The 20,295-nt window shown below is 44.9% G+C and overlaps 1 protein-coding gene across 1 annotated transcript; it reads left to right on the top strand.

Annotated features, from left to right (window-relative positions):
* Nucleotides 1-5,573: 5,573 nt before the first annotated feature.
* TENT5C (terminal nucleotidyltransferase 5C) lies at nucleotides 5,574-6,749 on the top strand (the record flags this gene model as incomplete). The annotated part of the gene is made up of 1 exon (XM_084225237.1): nucleotides 5,574-6,749. The coding sequence occupies one exon, from the start codon at nucleotides 5,574-5,576 to the stop codon at nucleotides 6,747-6,749; it is 1,176 nt and encodes a 391-aa protein (XP_084081363.1).
* Between the last annotated feature and the right edge of the window lie 13,546 nt (nucleotides 6,750-20,295).

Raw genomic sequence — 20,295 nt, 5'->3', positions numbered from 1 at the left:
TCCCCATCCTCTGTCTGAAAACCCTTTGAAACATGTCCAGTGCTGTGTTTTCTGAAGAAGGGTACGCCTCAGGAGAGGGGAAGAGAGTGGAAGCTGGGAGGAAACACTGGAGCAACAGGTAGAGATGAGGGATGGAGCAGCTGTGGGAGAAGGGGAAGATGACAATTGTCCAAGAGCAGAGGAGCATGGTGGCTGCCAGCACTCACTGTCGTGTGGCAGGATTTTATCTGTACCCCGAGTCACTCTTGGAGAAAGTGTCTTGCAAAGACTGGGCTCACCCATTACTTCTCCCTAGACTTAGAATTAGAGCTGGCAGCAGCTGCTGCCAAGTCCTAAATAACTCCTAGGCATTAGGATGGTACCCTGGAGCTGTGTCCGGGCCTGTGTCAGCCCCCTCAGCAGTCACAGCACCTGAGCAGTAGCCCAAGAGATTTTGAATCTCTTGTCTCAGCAGTGAGCTGTGTATTTCCATGTTTTCTATCCTCATGGCACCATAATCCACTGCACAGACACAGGTGGATGGGTAGCAGAAGGCAGCTTCTCCTCAGGGGTAAATGGGCTTGTTCGTTCCTCAAAGATGCATTCCCCATTATTCCTGCAATTTGCTTAGGAGCCTGGTCCAGCCAGCTTTCATGGCATTTCCAATTCACATCCCAAGGACCCTTTGTGTGGCACCTGTGAAAAGCAGTTAAAAAGAACAAATTTATTGTCTGGAGATCTAAGCTCACTGCAGACACTACTGTGCCGTGTACTGCTCCCCTGACAAACACTCAAGCTCTGATAGTCAGAGGATAAAGAAAACACTCTAAAATAGAGTGCAGAAACCTCTTTGTGTTTACAAATGTTTTTGTGAAACAAGAACTTTAAAACAAATAATGTAAAGTATGAACTTTAAAGTATGGAGTTCACATTACTTCCTTTGATTAATACTTTAACATCCATAATAGCAGTATCTGCTGCAGTTTATCTTTCTCTACATTGGTATCTAATAAATATTCCCAATAGAAAATATTTCTTAATAAGTATTTAATTGCTCCCAGAGTGGCAACAGAAAATATGCTGCCTAAAATCATCAGTTATTGTCAAAAGGCAATATTATTTGAGGCAGAAATCTTGCTGAAGAAATATGCTTAAGAGGTGAGATCATTCACTTTTTTAATCTCCAAGTGAGACATTTCCTTAGAAGTGGTTATGCTTCTCTCATGTGTGCTACTACTTCTCTTTGAGTTCCCTATTCCTCTTTCTAATTTTAGAAACATAGGGAAAAAGTGTTGAGAGACATCTGGATCCTCATGTCCAGCTGCATACCGCAACAGGCAATCATATTACATATTTTCTTTTCTAGCTTCACCTTAAACCTAGTTTTATTCCCTTCCCTAATGCAAGGCTCTGAAATCTCATTATTTATCTCATTGGACAACAAGATGGCAGCTTGCCTCAAATCTGATTCTTGTGCCAACGTTATCCTTTAATTTAAATAGGCAATTTTGTTTCCTGTTATTTGTCCCAGTGGGGTAATATTGGAATAAAATAAATAATTACCTAACCCATCCCTATTTCTGCTCAGCTCTGGCTTTGTTGGTGAAACAAGGCAGGTCTGTTGTGTTTGCTGGGCAAAAAGGAGCTTTCCAGTTTCCTCATTGAAGGCCAGCTCTTCTCCATATGTGTGCACGTTTTAATTCATCCTTCTTGACTGTGTATGGCCAAACACTATAACAGATGCAGTGCTGATTTTTTTTTCCAATGCTTTGTAAGTACTTTTTTTACTTCTACTAGGATTATGTCAGCTGGCCTGTCCTAGGTTGTGTTGATTTTTTTCCCCCACTTCTATTGAGTCCTGATTATCCTAACAAAAGGCAGACACCCCTGTATTTGATGAAACGTTATGTTCTCAGCAGAAATGGTGACTTTTGCCCCCAGAACGCACGATCTCGCACTCTGCGCTATTAACCACCAGCTGATTTTTATGACACTGCATCTCCAAGTTGATTCCTGTCCAGTGATTCCGTCATCCTTGTCCGCGTGCGCAGAACCTCCCACAGCCCATCAGCCACAGTTTCCAGTAGCTGCTGTTTCAGCACTGCTCCAACATCCTTGTGAGCCCATCCTTGTAGGTTCTGGATGAGTGCCTGCTTTGGCTGCTCCAAATCGAGCACCAGAGAGAACTCTTTGGCAGAGCTGGATGTCTGGGATCTCTGCTGACTACTGCTCTGTCTGGGACAAGGTGCCTTCGGGAAAGCCCTGTTGTATTTCAGTAAGCCCACTAATTCACAGAATCATAGAACTAATTAGGTTGGAAAAGACCTCTGAGGTCATCAAGTTCAACCTATGACCAAACACCACCATGTCAACTTGATAATGGCACTGAATGCCACATCCAGTCTCCCTTTAAACAACTCCAGAGATGGTGATTTCATCATCTCCCTTGGCAGTCCATTCCAATGTCTAATCTCCCTTTCAGTGAAGAATTTCTTCCTAATGTCCAGCCTGAACCTGCCACAGCTTAAGACTGTAGTCTCCTGTCACTGGAAGAAGAGACTGATCACCACGCGGCTACATCCTCCTTTCAGGCAGTTGTAGAGAGCAATAAGCTCTCTCCTGAGCCTCCTTTTCTCCAGACTAAGCAACCTCACCTCCTTCAGCCTTTCATCATGGGACTTGTGCTCCAGATCCTTCACCAACTTCATTGCTCTTCTTTGGAGGCGCTTCAGCCCCGCAATGTCCTTCCTGAACGGAGGGGCCCTTTGAAAATATATACAAACTTTATATACAAACTTTATATACAAGTTTGTATTTATATAGGAGTGGAGAGCTGGGCGCCGTGTGCGGAGTTCGCGGGGCGAGTCCCCGAGGTGCGGCCGAGGGCTCGGGGGCCGCTCCCGCCCCGAGCACCGCGGGGCTGCCCGGGCGGAGCGCCCGGCGGCCGGACCGGCGGCCAGAGCCGCCCCCGCTGCCGGGAGGGCCGGGCCGGGCCGGGCGGGGCGGGGCGGGGCGGCGATGCAGGGCCATAAAGGGCGGTCGCGGGCAGCGGCGGGGCTGGCGTGGTTGCTCGGGGTGAGCGGCGGGGCCGAGGTGAGCGGCGGGGCCGGGGCTCCTCTCCTCTCCTCTCTCCGGGGCGGGCGGGCTCTCCTGGGAGCGGGAGCTCGGCAGCGCTTCTGCCGTGGGTGTTGGAGGCGGCGTAAGGCGGAGGGAGCCGGACCTGCCGTCCCCAGCGCCGCTGGGCTCCGCGGGACAGGCCCGCGGACTTTTCTGGGGTCGTGTCAAATTATAGGTCTTATAGGAGAAAGTTGCTGCTGCAGGGTAGCGCACCTCGTCGTGAGCAAGGTGAAGGTGTGTAGTCCTCGCTCTTTTTTGCTTCTGCTTTGAGTGTTGTAGTCAATGCTCTTTACACTCGGTATTAAAGACAGTTAAGTGTAAAGATAGTTATGTATTAAAGATCGTTAGTCTCCTGCCTCCGTAGTGGTTTTCTTTCCAAGGAGTGAGTATCTTCGGGTGTCAGGGAATGGCTGGCAGTGAAGCAAGAGGCTTGGGAGATGTTAGCATCCCAAATACACTGGAGTCACTAGGAATCTGTTGTTGCTAACATAAACCTTTCAGAGTAGGCAAACACTAGTGATTTGGGGGTGGGAGGCTTTGGAGGTTGATAGCCTGAGAATTAAACCCTCCGCTGAACTGGAAATGAAATACTTCGTCTTCCTCCCCCCAGGGGCAGCAGTGTGCATTATTCTCCTAGGTGAGGGTCACCAAGCAGAACCCCGTGTGTGTGGTGGGGTTGGAAGCACTGGTCCAAATCCTTTCTGGTGACTGGGTGACCGCGCTGTGTGTGTTGTCTTGGCTGCAGAGAGGGCTACAAATGGGGAGAAGGAGAGGGAATAGTTTCAGAGGCTGTAGCTGAAAGCACTTGCAGCTTCAGTTAGAAGTCGTGGGAAGACTCTTGTGCCCTTTAGTGATCTGAAGGATTTAATGGAAATACAGTGAATTTAATGAGGAAATGTACTTTAATGTGCTTGAACTGCCTGAGAGCAACTGCTGGCAGGCTTGATGCTTTTGTGCTTATACTGTGTGGAAGCATTAAAGATCAAGCTTGAAGAACCTGTTGATTTGTCCTAGATTAATCATCTTGCAAATCAGAGGTTTGTTTCGTGCCTGCTGGTGCTGATGTGTTCCATGGCAGCACAGTTTGTAATGCAGCAGGTTTGACTCTTTTCATCCAAAGAGGTGGCAGGTCAAATGAATTGCTCAAAAATGAAAAGCTGAAAAAGGTGGGTGGGTCTGAGATGACAATAGCTGTTCTTTGAAACTTGCTTAAAAATGATCCATGCACTGTGCTATTGCATGCTAGGAAATTATAGGGTTTGGGTTTTCCTTCTTGGTAGGCAAGAGTTAATTGGGTTAAATTTGACTAGTCTGACCTTGGCAGCTGCAGTCTTCAGGAGTACTTGGGGCAGAAGAAGGTGAGGCCTGAATTAGTCTGTAGCTGTCAGGAAGCACCTGGCTACACAGAAACCTGGAACACTTGAAAAAAGAAAAGGGTATTAACACCAGTTTGAGTTGCATGACTGTAGAACATCTGTAAGTATCTCCATGCTACGAAAGGCAAGTGACTTAAGGAATCTTGTCACAGCTAATCAGATCATTCTCTTATGTTTAAAATGTTCAGACAAGGCTGTGACCAAGTCTGGTTAGTGAGATTCTGGGTGTTAAAAGAGTAACATGAACTTGGTATGCATCATCTGAATTTGTCCTAGATCTTACAAGCTTGTTTGCCCTTGACAAATGAGCAGAACTTGGGGCAAGTATGAACATTTCCAGAAAGGTAGTTTGGTTAGGCAGTGTCTCTGAAGAAGGGTAAAGAGTTGCTTACAAAGACTGGAGTGCCCATTGAATGCTGTTACCTGAGTTTTCAGCTGAAATTCTGTCCAGGATGTTGAAGAGCTGTAGCTTTTGGCAGGAGCAAGATGTACTTGGCCTTTATCATGTGGGTGATAGATGCTGGATCATTTTTAGAAAGGAAAGCATTCTATGTAAAGGAAGAAATCTTGTGTCTCTGACATAATTTAAGAGTTATCAGTGGACTGGATGTCTAAGCCCTGAAACTAACACCTGAGGCTGTTCTACAGTTGTGCTAGTTGGAGACAGCAGTTAGAGCTTTCTATGCATCGGGAAACAACTTCAAAGCCTGACTCTCAGAAGTCCTTTGCAGCTCATCTCACTTCTTCTGGTGCTGCTGATGACTTTAGCCTTAGCTTGTGTCATCTTTGGTAATTTCCATTTGACACAAACTACTTTCCTGAAGTAACTCTACCTCACCAAAAAAAAAAAAAAAAGCCAAACAGTGGCAACTAATATCTTTTTTGCCTGCACCAATAGAAAACTGTGTCTCATTTCAGGTGAAAGGATTGCTGAAAATCATTAATACATGGAGTTATTTCTGACTAGTTTGTGTCTGTGTGAATGGACCGAAAAACAGAGCCTAGGACTAGATCTAGGAAGCCCAAACAGAAGCTCTGACTTGTCTTTTTCTTTTTATATCCTACCTCCATGCAGTTTCTTTGGAGAAGAAAAGCCCTAAGATGGCAGGCAAAGGAAGCAGCGGAGCAGACTCCATGTCCTGCAGTGTTCTGAACTGGGAGCAGGTCAGCCGTCTGCACGAGGTTCTTACCGAGGTGGTTCCCATCCACGGCCGGGGGAACTTCCCGACGCTGAAGATAACTCTGAAGGACATTGTCCAGACGGTTCGGAGCCGGCTGAGCGAGGCAGGCATCGTGGTCCGCGATGTCCGCCTGAACGGCTCTGCGGCCGGTCACGTCCTGGTCAAGGATAACGGGCTGGGATGCAAAGACCTGGATCTCATTTTTCAAGTTTCTCTTCCAAGTGAGGCAGAGTTTCAGTTAGTTCGAGATGTGGTCTTGCGATCCCTCTTGAATTTCCTGCCGGAAGGAGTGAGCAAGCTGAAAATCAGTCCCGTAACCCTGAAGGAAGCCTACATCCAGAAGCTGGTCAAAGTGTACACGGAGACCGACCGCTGGAGCCTGATATCGCTTTCCAACAAGCATGGCAAAAACGTGGAGCTTAAGTTTGTGGACTGCATACGGCGGCAGTTTGAGTTCAGCGTGGACTCGTTCCAGATCATTCTGGACTCCCTGCTCTTCTACTATGACTACTCAGAAACCCCCATGTCGGAGCACTTCCACCCAACTGTGATTGGGGAGAGCATGTATGGAGACTTCGAAGCAGCTTTTGATCACCTCCAGAACAAGCTGATAGCTACCAAAAATCCCGAAGAGATCCGAGGCGGTGGGCTGCTGAAGTACAGCAACCTCTTAGTACGAGACTTCAGGCCCATGGATAAGGACGAGATCAAAACGCTGGAGCGCTACATGTGCTCCCGATTCTTCATAGACTTCCCAGACATCCTGGATCAGCAGCGCAAGCTGGAGACCTACCTCCAGAACCACTTCTCCAAAGAAGAGAGGAGCAAGTACGACTACCTCATGATTCTGCGCAGGGTGGTGAATGAGAGCACCGTCTGCCTCATGGGGCACGAGCGGAGGCAGACTCTCAATTTGATTTCTCTGCTGGCACTCAAGGTGCTGGCAGAACAGAACGTCATCCCTAATGCCACTAATGTGACCTGTTACTACCAGCCAGCACCTTATGTCAGCGATGCAAACTTCAGCAACTACTACCTGGCAAGTGCCCCTGTGCTGTACAGCCAGTCCTACCCCACCTGGTTGCCTTGCAATTGATTGCTCCCCTCGAGTGCTCCTGGCTGGAGACTGCTGAAAGCCAAGAGTGTAAATATAGACAAGTAATAAGTGTCACTTGGATGTTCTCTAATGGAAACGTGACTGTATCAGACATTTCCTGGTGTGCAGTGGGATTATGCGGCCAGGTGACCTGCTATGAATCTTTAAGAGTATCTCTACAAGTGCCAAAAAGCCTTATTACCTCTTCGTAGGGAGAAGAGAACCAGCAGCCAGACGTTAAGAGGAGCAGTTAAGAAACTTTGTACTAGTTATGGAAGTGGCTGTTAACATGGGATCTAAATGGGGTATTCAGTAAACTGTGTTGGTTAATTGACTGTAAAATGCCTTAAGCAGAAGCTGTTCCTGGAGTAGCAGCAAAACTCTGCTTTCTATTTCCTAACCTCATTACTCTTCCTCAGTCCAAGTTCTGGCCAAATTTCTCTTGAACTAATTGTGCCAAGACTGGGCTCATGTTATGCTTGGGTCGCTTTCACTTTGTGTCTGTGTGAGCTGGTAACAGTATGGATACTGTCTGTCTTGTAGAGGACATAAATGTTGTTTCCTGTAGTGCCTATGGCTATGTGGTCCTGCCTTGAGTTCAAGATTAATTCTGTGGAAGTTGAAGATAGTTTAGTAAGTCTATTCATAGAGCATAAGCTGGTTAAATTTTTCTTGACTACAAAAACTTGGAAGGTGGCATTTCTAAAAACACACCAAAACATAATCTAAAACTTGGTAATGTAAAAAGTCCTTGAAATGAGGAATTGAAGCTTTAAATAGGATTGGAGCCACACTTTGAGCAGTTAGCTTGGAAAAATACTCTTGAGTCCAGCATGATGCTAAAGCTTTTCTGACTATTTTTCAAAACAATTTTGGCACAGTTGGAAAGTAGCACAGCTCTTACTTTGGGGTTTGACCAGATTTTCTTCCTCACAGGCCTGCAGCAAAACCAACCAAAACCCCAAACAAAAATCCCAAGTCACTCTAAGCCACAGGATTATGTACTCCTGCCACAGTACGAATTCTGAAAGTGCCTCCTAAAATGAATTTATTGTACAACTTCAGGCTGGTCCTGAAGGTTTGCCTGTCTGTCTCCACTGAACTTCCTGGGTTATCACTATCACTATCACCTGGTCACTGTATGAGACAGCATTTTGAGTGGTTGGGGTAAAATTCTTCCTTTCTGCTGCTCTTAACCCTCACTTGAAGAGGTGTACAAACCCTGAGCAGAGCTCTCCACAGAAGCTGTATGTGTTGAAAGTCTGGGCCTGAGTTCAGAATAGTCTCTGGAAGAGTATGCACTCCCTTGGAGGTACAGAGGGCTGATCTTCCTGAAGGGTGTGTGCTGCACTTGCTGCTTTGAGACTCCTGGGCTTTATAAGGAAAGTTAAAAATTCCTCAGTTATTTATGTAGTGGTGTTATTAACAGGATGATTTCCACTGAATTACAATAGTAAAATACATACAGCAATGATCTTGAGTTTTCTTTTGTTTAACCAGAGATGTAGACTAGAAAGGCAAATCTTAGAGCTATTTATTATGTGCTGGTGCAATGTTCAAGAATGCTTGTTCACTGAATCTTTTTTATTACTTCTATAACTATTTATTACTGTTTCTGCAAGCTTGTAAGACCAAAGTGCCTGATCCAACAAATGATTAAGGCTTAGAAGGTGAAGCGGAAAGCAGATGGAATATCAATGTTTGGTTGCCATTCAAGGTGGAAAACAGCAGCAGTGCTGTACTTAAATGATGGTAAAAATGGCCTGCTCCTCATAAGACCAAGAAGTTCTTTCCACTTTTCATAACTACTTTGTAAAGACTGTCTCAATAGAGCAGTGAGGCTACTTCTCTGTTCAGACTTCATTTAGCTTGGGAAGGCAGGGAGGGATGCAGTCCACCCAGTGGACTGTATGTAGCTAAGCAGGCTTTAGCCTAATTTCCTGAACAGTTTTGATAACAACTTCGGTAGCAAAAAGACAAATAACTTGGTGGATTATATTGTATGTTTTTTTCATTAAAGGCTTCCTGATTAGTCAGCCAAAGTAGCTAAACTTGAAAGCAAACCCAGCCTTTTTCATTAACTGTGGCTTGGACTTGGTGTGGTTTACAGACAAGACATCTGTCATCCAAGACTTTGACTTTTTAAAAACTAACATGATGCCAGTGTTGTCATATGTGTTAAACTTAGTGCAAGCTTACTGCTGGAATGCAATCCTAGGCAAGAATAACTCCTGCATGGAAAGCAATACTTGGCCTAGTATAGAGTGTCCCTATAAAGAAGACTTAAGAGTTTGTAATTGCTGTCCTCTCTTGCATAGATGTTTTTGAAGCCAGCCTATGCTATAGCCATTGCAGAAGTGAACAGGTGCCTAGAGGGGCTCAGACTCTGGTATCTGCCTTCTCTGTGATGTTATGGCTGATCTTTAGGAACTGTTTTTGTGCATTGGCTTGTGTGGAAGAAGTGGTGAGATGCTTGGGAGGGGTCCTCACAAGCTGGAAACACAGACTTGTTTTATTAGTCTTAAATGCCTTGGCTGCTGCACATCAGGCCAGGTGCATCTCCTGGAAATGCTAGAGAATGAAAAAAGGCTGAATTGGATTCCTAGTGAGATGGAGCTATGGAGAAGTTTCCTGCCATAATTATTGTGCTTTTGCTGCTGTAACTTGATGCTGAGGCCTCCGAGGAAGCTCCACATTGAACTGCTGCTCTCTGAACAGCTGAGTGCCTGGGTTTGAGCTTTGCAGGGCTCTTGTGTTCCCTGTCTGGTTGTTGGGATGCTCTGGCACATGGGAAATACTGATGCTTTGTAACCTGGCTCTTAGATACTAAACCCTTGCCTGGTTAAATTGTATCCTGAAGCTGCACACTACCTGCTGCGTTGACCCTGGAGTACCAGGGATTACCAGGGCACTGCTCTTCCCATTGCCTTCCAAACAATCCAGGCTTGGGCAGGTAGAGCTGGTGTACTTGGTAGCTTTTCATTGCTGTGCTGCAAGTGCTGCCCCTTTCTGTTCTGGGTGGTCCTGGCAGCTTGATGGTACAAGTGGCAGGGGCTTAATTTGCTGTGGGTTAGCTGGTTCAAGTTCAGGTTTATGGTGACCCCTGTTGAAAGGGGTAGTGTGAGAATGAGCACTAGGTAAAAGTGATGACCCTAGGCCAAGTCTAGGATGCCTGCCTGGTTCAGTCACCCCTCGGCACTAATAATGCCTCTGCAAATCTCTTCTAACCTCTTGTGTGTCATGTGGAGCTTAGAGAGAGACTACTGTGCTTCAGACTGTCACCTGATACATTCCCTCTGGGCAGTGGCATTAAAACAAAGCTGCAGTAGCACTCAGTGCATCATTCCTCAGGATCAAGCTTCTACTAACTAGGCTGTGGTGTAAAATAGCTGTTTTCTTCATGCAGCTTGTTAAGCACTGCTGGACAAAGCCAGTCTGGGGTTAAGCACCTGTTGACAACATTTATTGCCAAGTTCCCCTTGACTTGCAGTTTATTGTTGTGACTTCCTCACTGTGGATAGACTTTTTTAATTGATAGAGACGCTACCCAAGAGACCTGGTAGAAGACTGTATTTTAGTCACTTTGGTGAAATCCCTGTGCTGATCCATGGTCACTGTGACAAGTTGTAAGCTAAAGCATAGTTTGTGCTTACTCTGCTAAAGATTTAATTATTACTGTGTTTGTCCTCAGCTCAATCAATCACTAAGTTGGGGGTTTAAGACTACTGCTTGCTTCTGAACAACCATTTTTCAAAAGATCTTCATGCTTTCACTTAATCATCTCCTCTACAGTAGGTAGTATTTAAATCTAGTCCAAATACCTAAAGCTTTTCATTGAAAATTAAAGATCCATATTTTGGACTTGAGTTCTGGGGTTAAGCATTTGGTATATGCCTAGGGCTTTGTGGGTTCCCAATTCCTAGAATAACCACTGATGTTTGTAGTGATCTCTGCTTGTCACTATATGAGCAGTTGGGAAAAGGCCTCTTAGAAGAGAACCTGGACAAATTGCCTCAATCCTAAACTGTCAGTGTACTGGTGGCACTTGTTTTCCATTCCTCTCACTCAACTCAGTCAGGATTCTGTAGTTAGGCACAGGAATGAGCAGTAAGTTGACCACAGCCACCAGCAGCTTGGTCTAATTTGGGCTTTGGGAGAGCCAAATGAGTAATAAAACTTCTAGCCCTCACATCTAAGTCTTGCTCAATTGTTTCTTGCATACAGTTAAATGTATTTCACAAATGTTCTTTATTTTCAGTGAAGCCAGATATAGAGTGGGATGTTGGTCTATAGTAGAAACTTTGGGGGGAATGGTTGGAGCACTCTGGTTTTTCCTCACTTACATGTCTGGATTGGGCTTGTCTCTCTGAATAAAACTGCACTTCCCATTGAAATTTAGAAGGCCTTTTTTCCTATGTTTCTTATTATTTTTTACTATTAAAAGAAGTCAGCTCTTGGAAAATCTGTCTCTCATCTCTTTGGAAGAAGTGAGCTGGTTTTTGTTTTGGTTTTTTTTTTGTGTGGTTTTTTTTTTTCTTTCTCCCCCTCCCTCTTTTAGCTGGCAAAACAGGGTAGTAGAAATGTGATGAGCCCAAATGTGAGATTGGTCACAGTAAGTTTGTCTGCTGTTCTGCACTGTGGTGTTCACTTGTCATCCTTGGAAATTGGGGTTTGGACCTTAATGATGCTGAAATTCTTGTGCAAATAAACGTATGCTAAACAACCCTCAATGCCTCAAGCCATTTTTGCATCTAAATAATGCTGACAAAGTATCTGTAGAGCTTATGGACCAATGGGTGTGCAGGTGCACTTGTGAGGTGAGTAATAGTGGGGATACACAGTAATGCTTGCTTTAGATGTTGTTCGAGGTACGTGTTTTATATCTGCCTCAACTCATTGAAGATTAGTCAGTTAAGTGAGACATGATTCATCTTTCACTTCCATTACAAAGACAGCTTCTAGAGAACCATTTTTCCCTGTCTGACCATCATCTGGTCTCAACTTTAAGACATGGTGAAACACAGACCCCAGACCTGTTAGGTAGAGTCTCATCTGAGCTGGAGCCTGCCAGTCTGTTCTGTGACACACTCCACTTTAGGAGCAGCACTCTGCTACTGCAAACTTCAACTCATGACCCAGGGGGGTGAGAAACAAAGTCAGCAATTGTTTTTCAGGTTATTTAGAGGTTGAAAGGCTTTGTTCTCATGCTGTCTCAAACGCTGATGCTACTGTTAACCAATGGTCAGTGGGAGCTGAGCAGGTGGAAGCTAAGTACAAGCTAGGGTGGTTGTTTAGCAGTCCTGCTGCTCTTGCTCTAGAGTAAAGAATAAATGCTTTTAAAATGTGTGCTTGCTTCTAATCCCCTCCAGAGCTCAAACTCCAGCCTCAGTTAAGTATTGCTGGAGAAATTCCAGTCTCCAGGACCTTGTAACTCGCAGTGGAAAGGTCTGTGGAATTTAGAGGTGGTGTGATCCCATGGAAGCAATCATGAACCTTGTGTAGTCCCTTTTCCAGATGTAACTGCTTGCCTATGAACTTAAATAGAGAACTAATAATGCAGCTGGGCAACACAAACCATCTGCTATCACCTAAAACCCCCTCACCTTAACTCCTGCTTGCCACACCACAAAAGCTTTGGAGTTATTTTGGGTACCACCCTTATGTTTCTAGAAAACCAAGCTCAGCTTTGCAGGGTCAGATAGTGAAACAACAAAATAGCTGCACTTAGGCAAGTGCTGCCAGAGTACTCTGTATGTTCCATATAGAGCTTATCTAATGCTAAACATTCAGAGGTACTAAAGAAAGATGGTTTTGCTCTATTGCAGTGGTATTGTTAGTGAAAATAAGTATCCTCTTCTGGTGTATCTGCTGGAACTCTGCATCACGCTGTGCAAGGTGAGCTCAGTCTTGTCATGGGCTGTGAGGCATTAGACACATGGTATCCTATATTATTGCCATTATTCTGTCAGGTGTACTTATTCTCTTCTTCCTTCTGTGATGGAATACTTAATATTTTTGAAATCAGAGTGTTCAAAGTGCCCTTACAGAGGCAGTAGTTGGTCCTATGTGAGAGAGAGAGAAAAAAATCTGTGCATTCTGGCTTATTTAATATTACTTATTACATATTAGTATATTTAGTTCATCAATATGTTAAATACCTGCAGTTGCTATTTTCAGCAATAAAATAACTCTCATTTATTCAACACATACCCCTTGAATATAAACATAAAACAGGGCAGTTGTGTTTTGCTGCAGTAGCAGTGGTGTGATCTGTTCTGCTCCATCTCAACAAATTCCACATCCTATAGGCAAGACTGCCCAGCCAAGGGAGTTTTTAGCCTGCCAAACCTTAGTGATTTTCCTCCTAGGAAAGGGTTGAATCATCATCCTGGAAAAAAAAGTGAGTCTTGACAAAAACTGTGTGCAAAGCAGCTGCTAGAGCCTAAGCTGGCAGTTTGTGTATGGGATTAAGGAATCCTATACATTTGGTAGTGTTATCCCATTGACCCTTGGCCAAGTGGTTTAATTAACCTGCAGGAATGGGTTCCCTAGGCTGAGCTGCAAAATGCTGGGCTGTTTTTGTCACTAGTAAGTAGATTAGAGGACAATCCATATCCCCAATGCTTGGGGAATGGAGTAGTGTAAACTCTGGGACAAGTCTGGCCAAGACAGAGGACTGGCTGGTCTAGTCTGTGTCACTAACCTTTTGTCACTGAAAAACCTCTGTAGAAACATCTGCATACTTCAGGAGACCCCCAAGACTTGGTTGCACCTCAAGCAAAGGGAAAATTGTCCTCCCTTGCAAGAGAAGGGTTGAAGTGTGAAAATTCTAATTTAGTCACTGCCCCCATGCAGCAAGGCAAATGTGAGTGTGCCAGATATGTGGAATGTGAATTACACCCCCAGACTGCTCCCTTGGTGGGTGCCCTTCTTGCTTCAGAACTGACTGTCCACCTGCAGCAGTTCCCTTCCCCACCCCCTCTCTGTTGCTTATCTGAGCAGCTTACTCTGAAAGCTGTAGCTGAATGCTCCTCCCTGAAAGTTAGTGCCCTGAGCTTACCCTAAAGATAGTGGCAGTGCATCGTGTACTGGGAGAACCTGTTCTGATATTTGATTGTAGTCATTACTGAGAATTTCAATTGCATTTTCACACTGAGTTTGGAGTTCATCTTTGGCCTGTGGATTGCTGCATCCTTATCAACAAGGCTGAGAAGTCCCAGACAGTCTCCTGCTATCCACTAACCTCTTCAGTTCTTGGATGAACTGCAGAAAGTGGGCACTTGAAGCTCTATGTTGTATACATTTGATTCAGAAGCTGGAAATGTTTTCTTCTGTAACTTCCTTGTTCCTGTTTCTTGTGACCCAGCACCAGTTGTTAGGCCAGTGCTCTACATACTCCCAAAAAATGATGCTCAGATTTTGAGCAGCAAGTTCTTTATGTTTGTGTCCACAAACTGCCTGCCATTGTTACCATGGCATGCCAAGTGCTTGTGCAGAGTCAGTTATCCAGTGATTTCAAATTCCATCTGCTGCTTTCTGAGGCAGCCTCTACCATCTGCTATCAACAACATCTGTGCTCCTGGTTTCCAGATGTGGTATTTTGCACTTGAGGGTATTAGAAAAACACTTTGTCTGAATTCTCTGGGTGAATACTCACAAGGTGGATGGACAGAGTAGCTCATCTTCATTGTTTTTCTACCATGCTGTCTTCAGTGCTGCGTAGATCTCACAGTTTTGCATTGTTCTTGCATTCTGAAGAGTTTGTGACGTGGTTGTGGGCACTTTGAAACCTGCAGGTGGTTTAAAACCAGTGTCAGCACAAAGTCCACAGAGGTACTGGGCGCAGGTTATTTTGGGAGTTTTTGTTTGCTCTGCAAATACAGGGCAGAGACAGCAAAGAAACCTTATATTCTGTCAGTGCTTAACAGCAGCTCCTCAGTCCTTTCCTCTGCACCCCCACGTTTAAAACTCTGCAGTTAAAAATGTCCTTGGGGCTTACTGTCTAATTACTGATTTTACTTACTGTTAGTAAGGAAGAGATGAGTAGTCAAAGGGTCTTTGGTTTGGCACAACTGAAGTGGAGAGCTCCTGCACATTTCTGCTCTTGCCATCACACCTGTAACTCCTCACAGTCATCTGCCTGCCTTGCTGCTCCTGTGGGGCTCCCCAAATGTTGCACAGCTCTGACTGATTTAAATATAAATCAGCCAGGACTGATTTAAATCTCTAGACCGCCATGAGTTCCCTTCCACTTTGTCCTCCTGGGCAGCTTTGCTTGAGGCTGGGACAAAGGAAGTTATTTTGGGGATGAGAGCTTGCTACAGGCACAGTCCAAGTTCCCTGTGACAGCAGTGGGAGTTTGTGCGGTGCTGTGAGGGATTTGCTGGCAGACCTGAGTGGCATGGGCTGCTGTGTTACAGCTGTCCTGCTGCCCAGCTCTACTGGGCTGTGTTTCCCCAGCCCTGTTTGGTCAGTGGGAGCAAAATGTGCAGATGGAGCTCAGCCCCCGGCATCAAATTCATGGAGGTACTCCAGAGAAATGCTGCTCGCGGGAAAAAATACCCCCAGCATCTGTTTTGGAGCAGAGGAAAATTTGAATGTGCAGTAATGTTCCAGCTAAAGATCTGCATGCCTCAAATTGGTGGTTAGCCTCCCTCCTTGCAGCACTTCTCTGGTGGAAGGAGGATTCCTGTTTATTTCCCAGCCCACGGGCCCTGAAGAGAGGAAAAAGCACTTTTGGTAACAGAGGGACCTGCCAGCAGGGCCAGGAGTGGGTATTGATGGAATAGGAAGGGAAAGGGAGGCTGGGCGGTATTGGGGCATTTCAGAAATCAAATAGAAGGCTTCAGGTTTTTAAAAAACCCTCACAGATGACCCAGGAGCTGACAGAGAGATGTTCCATCTTCTTACAAGCCGGTCTGACTTCGAAGTGCAGCAGCATGCCAGCAGAACTTGCAGTGGGGCTGTGTTATGCCCATGCTGAGGACGCTCTACAAGTATATTTTGTAACTTTTTGCAACAGTCAATTGCAATATAATTTGTGGCTAATGTGCTCTACTGTTATCAAGTGCTACACGTGGCTCTCCTCAGCACTTATGGTGTGAACTGTGGCCTTCAGAATGCTCAGCCAGATTTTTGTTGACTAGTTAAAATAAAGAAAAGATTTCTGTATGGGTATAATTGCAACTACAGTTATGAGTTTCAGTTGACCAGGACTTGAATTTTTGTTTTAATTGAAGTACTTGGTGAGAACATCTAGTTAAAAAAAAAAAAAGGAAATTTCTTTAATGAATAAGAGTTCATTTGCTAGCAATATGATACTTGATAAAAGTGTCTTGCTGTAAAACTGCTTGTGAAGTCATGACTTTTAATTCCAAAAGAGCAGCTTTTACTTTGAAGGTGCTTGCTGCCTGATTGCTGGCTTTGCTTACTGCTAATAAGGAGTAGATGAATAGTGAAAGGGTCTCTAGTTCACCTCAGGCATCATTTGACTGATTTGCAGTATTATAATACCAGATCATCATCAGAGAGTTTGTGTCCACTGCAGCCAAAAGGTCCAGATCCCAGACCTCATGGAAAAGTACTGTTACAGTGCACTCCAGCACTTGAATAAGAGAAAAACTGCAGAAAAAAACAATTTAAACCTGTTTTGGTTTTTTTTGTTGTTGTTGTTGGTTTGTTTTTGGTTTTGTTGATGTTTTTTTGATGATGTCTGTCCTTCAGGCTGTTTCAGGCATGCATGATAGATTGCAAGCCATGCTTCATTTGTGAGAGGGACCATCTGAGAGGAGGAGGAGGTTAATTTCTATACATATTGCAGTGTAATACATGACAAACAGGCTGCAGTGTCGTAGCACTGCCTTGTGGCACTACTTGAACCACTCTGACACCTAAGGGGCTGAATTTTACATCCACTGAAATGACACTGCTTTTAAGAATTGTATCAGAGGGCTGAGAGACTGCAGAAAGGTGTTTAAGGTTCCTGTGGCCAGAGCTGTCTGAAAGGCAGTGGTGCTCACTCTGCCTCTGGAGGAGAGGATTTCTGTGCATGGATCAGTTTAGAGAGGGCCTGGGGTGCTGCTGAGCACTGAGCAGCAGCACAGAGCCCTTCAGTGCCCTGCCACAGTCACTGCATACTGATGTGAAGGAAGTGTCCATTAAACCTCACCTCCAAACGGGGTGAGTTAAGTGGCAAGTTAAACCTTGCCCCCAAATTTAATCAGCCTCCATAGAAACCTAACATACTTTTTTAATTTTTCCAGTGGTTTAATTTCCTTTTTATTTCCGTAGCAATGGATTCTTGAGAATCCAGACATGCCAGAGTGCTGGCAGTTTACCTAGACTTTAACCAAATCTTTATTCTCACAGTATTGAGCAAGCAGAGAACACAAGCCCTGAGTAAACAAGGTGTAACTGCTCTATAAATGTTGTAAACAAATATTTAAAGAGAGGGTTTTAATGTATGGAGGACCCTTATTACTTGTTTTATTTTTTTGTTATACGCTTATTATATCTTTAAAGAGCTAAAATCTTACTTCCATTAAATAGTTGCCATTTTTATTTTTCTTCAGGTAGGTACTGGTTGTAGCCTGGCTTCCAGGTATCACCTGGAGATTCCTGTCACAGGTGATAAGAACAGCAAAATGTAGGCATGACTGTTGTTCAGGCTAATTTTTTACCTCCTATGCTCCAAAGTGAAGATAATTTAAAAAAAACACCAAAATCTCACATGCACAGACTGGCAACAATATTTTCCTTTCACAAAAGAGTATTTATATAAATTCTTTTCTTTAAAAAGATGCATTGAAGCAAGCCAAGGGGTTTATTTTGGCTGAGGGTTCCTGACAGACAGCCACCCAAAATAAGCTGCTCGTGGCATTTCACAGAGTGCTGTGTCCTGTGCCCAGGGTTACTGTGAGTTGAGGCAGCCCCTGGTGTCAGTGCCTGGCTGCAAAACCTGTCTGGGGCTTTTCTGCTCCTTGGCACTTTGGCTTCAGTTATCTGGGACCTGAGCTCAGCCTCTGGGTGACCTTTACAGCATGGCCTCTTACCCCAAACTGCTAGAAATATGACAAAAATACCAGGAATTTTCTTTCAAGCCCAGGGGAGATATGTCACCCTTTCTGGTGGCTCTGTGATAACAGCGTGGCTCTGCTCTTGCAGGCTGCTGGAGCCTTCTCTGCTCCATGTCAGGCTGGGTGTCAGGGACTTTTTCAGCCAAAGTCTGCAGGGGTCAGGGTGGAGGTGTTTCCTGCAGGGATAAGGAGTCTTTGAGTCTTCTGTCTTGCCCTCTCCTGTGAAGCTGAGTGACACACTGGTCCTAGCTTTTGTTTTTTTCTGTGCCTGAGTGTGGCAGGAAATGCTGCTGCCACCCAGGAGCAAAGGCTCAGGGGCCAGAGCTTTATCACAGAACAATTCGCATCTTCAAAGCACATCCAGTCCATGCTCTTAACCATTTCTCTCCAGTTATCTTTGGTTGGGTAATGTCACTGTTAGCCTCACGAACTTCAAGGACTCTCCCTCATTTCCAAATGGAAATGACTCCAAACCATTTAGGAGCCAGAATTAGATAACCAGTTAGTACTGGCTCTGTGCTGGTGACCACACACCTGAGACTGGTTCAGCCAGGGGGCATTCAGGGGTCTGGAAGCTGGTTTTGGAATATCCAAGTGAGAACCTTTAGGATATGAAACAGAGTATTCCCGCCGGTGGTTTGGTATATTGTGATGTGTCTCTAAAAGCCTAATGTCTCCATGGGAGGAAAATCTGAGGAAGCTGGGCAGGAAAAAAAAATGTGGAGAAAAAGCACATTTTCAAACAGGAAAAGTTCTTTAGGAGGACTGTATTAGATAGACAAAGAGCTGTGTATGCAAGAGAGATGGCAGCTTCAGCTAAAAGCCATTGAAATGAGCTCAATGAGATTGGAAGATGATGACATCCCTGAGCTGGTAGGGGGTAGAAAAAGACACAAATCAAACTCATTTTCCAATGCTAAAGTAAAGTCCAGTTCAGATTTTCAGGCGGTTTATTTTTGGCTGGGTTTTTTTGGTTGGGTTTGTTTTGGATTTTTTTTTTGGTTTTGGTTTGGTTTTTTTTTTTGTTTTGTTTTTGATTTTTTTGGGTTTTTTTGGGTTTTGTTTTGCTTTGTTTTGTTTTGTTTTCCTTCTTGTTGGCTGGTTTGGTTTTCTCCCAGCCAGCCAGCTGTCCCCGAGCATCAGGCGCGTCCCCGTCCCCCGGGATGCCCCGCGGAGCGCTCAGCACCGCGGACAGCGCCCGCAGCCGCCCGGCTCCCGCGGGGACAGCCCGGCGCGTTTGGGCGTTGCACGCATCCTTTAATTAAGAGGGCTAATTAACTCTTAAGAGCTCTTTCATTTGGTGGAGGAATTTCCAAAAAATGAGGCGGAGACGCTGCAGGCGTGGTTAAGCAGCAAGGAGATGGGGAGGGATGTTCCATGTGATCCGGGTCTGAATGGAAACCTCCTGTTTTCCAGGAGCTATTCCCACCAGCCTTCTGAAGACAGCCTCTCTCTTCAGCTCCAGATGAAGCCCTATGTCCAATCTTCTCAGGGCTTTTCTTCTACCTGTCACCTGTCCAAATACTGTGCATCCAGCTACTCAATGTGGCTTCCTAACAACTCGGGATATTCTGTGATGGTCACAGCTATGGCACATGTGTAGTAGTTCCATAGCCACAAATGGTTTTATTTTGTTTAATCCTTTCACTCTGAGTCTCATAAGGACCAATTAATTTGCCTTTCAGAACAAAAGGAGAAAGTATTTTAACGCTAGTTTTATTTCACAGAGACCTGGAAAGAGAAGAAAATTGAAATCATCACAAAGGAAAGTCCCTTTTTTTTGGATTTTGCCATTCTGTGTCCATTCAAGGTCACCTCTACCCTTCCCATGAAGCAGTTTTTCTTGCAGCCTGGACTCACAAGGCTTTTTTTGCTTCTTCCTCAAAAGGCCACCGACAAGCAGTCTCCAGGCAAATCCTCTTTAGTAGACAGCTGCACAGAAGAGATAACTGAGGTCTAGGACTGTAGTAGAGCAAATGTGAGAAGAGCTTTCCCACCTCAGCTCCCACCTTACACTCGGTGGATGCTGATCAAAACCCATGAGGGACTTGTTTCCAGCCAGCTGAGACCCCTCAAAAGGCAGAGCTTACCTGGATGTTGGTTTTGAACTGCAGATTCCCCCTTCTTCTTCTGTGTTACAGTGGGAGCTCCCCACCTTGTTTCAGGCTGTTGGCTCTGGGGCCTGAGGCCACATCATCAGTCTTGCAGCTCTGTTAGGGCAGTATTTTCACTTGTGACTTGTAAGCCCCTTGACATGTGGTGGAAAATAAATGGGTAGGCCATGCTGTATGGGTTCCTCTGTAGATGTTTGCATGGAAAAACACGACACCAGTGTGTGAAAGAAAATATCAGGAGGAGAGTGTGTAACTAAGGACAGGGAGGTCATGACTGGATCAGCCTGACCAGGGAAAGAAAGAAGTGGAACTTTCTTCTGCCAGTGGAAGAAAGGAACTGGAATACACAGATGACTT

This window comes from Fringilla coelebs (genome assembly GCF_963513975.1).
Source record: "Fringilla coelebs genome assembly, chromosome: 2".
Classification (NCBI taxonomy): Eukaryota; Metazoa; Chordata; class Aves; order Passeriformes; family Fringillidae; genus Fringilla; species Fringilla coelebs.
The sequence above is the reverse complement of the archived record's forward strand: the minus strand, read 5'-3'. Positions and strand labels throughout refer to the sequence as shown.